This window comes from Spinacia oleracea, chromosome 3, assembly GCF_020520425.1.
Source record: "Spinacia oleracea cultivar Varoflay chromosome 3, BTI_SOV_V1, whole genome shotgun sequence".
NCBI classification, from domain to species: domain Eukaryota; kingdom Viridiplantae; phylum Streptophyta; class Magnoliopsida; order Caryophyllales; family Amaranthaceae; genus Spinacia; species Spinacia oleracea.
The window spans coordinates 43105649-43108275 of record NC_079489.1 but is presented as its reverse complement, the minus strand read 5'-3'; the positions used below and the strand labels follow the sequence as shown (position 1 = coordinate 43108275).

The following is a 2627-nucleotide window of genomic DNA, read 5'->3' as shown; positions in this document are numbered from 1 at the left end:
AAAGAGGAAGCGAGCAAATATACAAAAACTCAAGGCTCTCAAGCGGAAAACTTTGGGAACATCAAGCCCAGCAAAGTAGGTGACAAAGAGGGACAAATCCACCCCTCTGCCATATACAACAACACTCAAAAGTGGGGGCTTCAGGCCCAAATACCTTTCAAAGCTCAAGAAAAAGTGTTCTTCAACACTAGGCATGCATGGCTCCAGCATCATGGGCCACCCCAGTATGGCACTAAATTCCTCAGGGAGGGGACATACCTCATTATTTCCAAAGCGGAAGACATGATGATTCGGGTCCCAAGCCTCCAGAGCAGCAAGAATGAAGTGCAAGTCCAATTTATAAATCGGAAAGAGACGAGCACCCCAAGATGCATGCCATCAAGCTCCCTTTTCTCCAATTTGCCTAGCGAACCAAGCCACGAGTTCAAGACACTTTCAAAGGACACATACATATTTTCTCTTCGTGAGGAAGCAGTATGCAATGATAGCAGGGAAGGATTGATACAAGAAATGATCTGAAATGCTCCCTATTTATACAAGAATTGGCTTGCACGACAGCTCACAGCCTCCTGGCGCCAAGCCCGCATTGAGCACAGGGAGCCTGCATCCAAGGACGAGGCCACCGTCCTCTCTTATGACTCCAAGTACACACTCTTTAGTGTTTCGGACAGCAGAGTACAACCTCCATTATTCAAGATTCCAAAGCCGCAAGCCGCGCAATTTCAATCAGTCCGGATCAACGCTTCGAGCAGATGTCGGGTCAATTTTATTCAAAATTCAAGCATTCTAGTCCTAGATCGGCGTTCTAAGTCGAGTCTGCATGTGCATAAGCAAGAGTTGAATATACTTTGACTTGCGCTTTTCCTAACCAAAAAATCTCAGTCAAAGTGGGGGCTTATAGTGGGTATATACACCCGAAAAAATGGGCAATTTTTTTCAAATTTTCGCAAAATTGTCATGCATGCATATAGCTACAAAAATTCAAGGCACACACAACGCATACAATTCCAAATATTCAAACATAAAAATCCCAATCTTCAAAAATTTTCAAAGCCGATTCAAGTTCAAAGCCAATACAACCATACAAAAAATTTTCAAGTTTTCAATCCATACAAATACAATACAACCCAGCCTATACAAAATCAACCCAGGCAAGCTGGAACTCGCTACCATGCAGGGTCATTCTGAATCATCATCGACAGCGACCTCAATCACAGGCGCCTTGTCCCTGTTCCGCCTCCTAAGACGCTCCAGCTCTTGATCCAACTCCGTCCTAGGGGTACTAGGTTCCTGCTCCGAGATACGAAATGTGCTGGGAGAGGGATGGACTCCCTGCTGAGGAGAAGAATACTGATAAGGCGACGGCATCACCATGTACTGGTATGGCCCAAACATCTGAGCCTGGCGCATCCTATCCATCTCCGACCAGTAAGCCCATGAATCGGCACCCCAAGGCTGAGGACCACTTCCTACGAAGTAGCAACCGGGAGGAGGAACAAAGGATCGTGAACTGCTAGCACCTCCAAATGAATGCCTGGTGGGATCAACATGTACAAAAGGGGAAGCTCCCCGCTCAGCATCAGAATGCCTCTGATGAGCACTAGCACCGGACCCCTGTCCCAGCTCCAAACTCGGTCCTTCCTGCCTCAAGGACGTCTCCACCTGGGGCTCTCTGTCAAAGGAACCTCCACGGTCTCGATGGCGTTCCTATACAACATACAAGTTCAAAGATCAATATCCAAGTCCGAGTTTCCATAATACAAGTTTCAAGATCAAGAAAGGCACCTCTCTGTTCCGGCCAGCAAGCTTCCGGGTCAGTTTGGCACACTGCCTCTTCCAAGAATCAAGCAAGAGCATCCAGCGACGCACTCTCACCCGAGGCGCCTGCATACAAAATCCAAGATCAATTTCCAAATACAAGATTACACACAGTTCAAAGAGATGCAGCAGGACTTACAGGGGCGTAATGCTCTGGTACAGCATCATATGATTTCCGGTGCGGAGGAGAAGCCCAAGGGAAGGTCTCCACCACCTCCTCCCCGTCCGAGTTCTCATAGCGGAGGATCCTATCATCATGAGGAATGTCCTCAGGATCAACCTTCTCCTCCTACATACAATCATGCAATCAATACAAGAATACAAGGTTCAAAGCTCACCGGCAGTACGAAGCGTACTGGTGGAGCCATCCTCCTCATGAAGTCGTCATAGCTCCCCTTCTTGTGTACAAAATCCCTCCAAGAGAGGCAAACAACATCGCCCCTAGCCTCCACATAGAGCCGGGCCAACTCCTCATCCAACGCCAGCATGGACCCTGGTGGGTCCTTGGGGATAAGTCTCTCCCCCGAATTGTGCTGAGGGGACACCCGCTCCCCCAGATACCACATATGGCGGTACACCCCTGGAAGCAAAACCCGCCGCCCAGACAGGAAATGGGCACGAGCAGCTGAGGCAGGTACAACCGCGTTGGCAAAAGGACGCCATACCACCTACAAAGCAGACAACTCAGGCAACAGTACAAATACAAATACAAGAGAGCAAAACAGTATAAGAACATTACCCTATCAGCAGGTAAAACTCTCCAAGCTCTGCGAGAAGCCGCCAGCGACGCACCCACGCGCACCGCTCCT

At 48.8% G+C, this 2627-nt stretch overlaps 1 protein-coding gene across 1 annotated transcript; it reads right to left on the bottom strand.

Moving 5' to 3' along the window:
* Positions 1-1172: 1172 nt before the first annotated feature.
* LOC130469174 (uncharacterized) lies at positions 1173-2066 on the bottom strand. The gene is made up of 3 exons (XM_056838134.1): positions 1958-2066; positions 1786-1884; positions 1173-1707 (listed from the first exon to the last, which is right to left on the bottom strand). Exons 2-3 carry the CDS (start codon positions 1855-1857, stop codon positions 1180-1182), a joined length of 600 nt encoding a protein of 199 aa, XP_056694112.1. The 5' UTR covers positions 1858-1884; positions 1958-2066; the 3' UTR covers positions 1173-1179.
* Positions 2067-2627: the final 561 nt, after the last annotated feature.

Bases quoted from the DNA above. Each gene is read 5' to 3' on its own strand.
- LOC130469174 (XM_056838134.1), bottom strand. From the start codon at position 1,857: ATGCTCTTGCTTGATTCTTGGAAGAGGCAGTGTGCCAAACTGACCCGG. The intron at 1,708-1,785 runs GTGCCTTTCTTG...TATGTTGTATAG, and splicing joins TTGCTGGCCGGAACAGAGAG to GAACGCCATCGAGACCGTGG.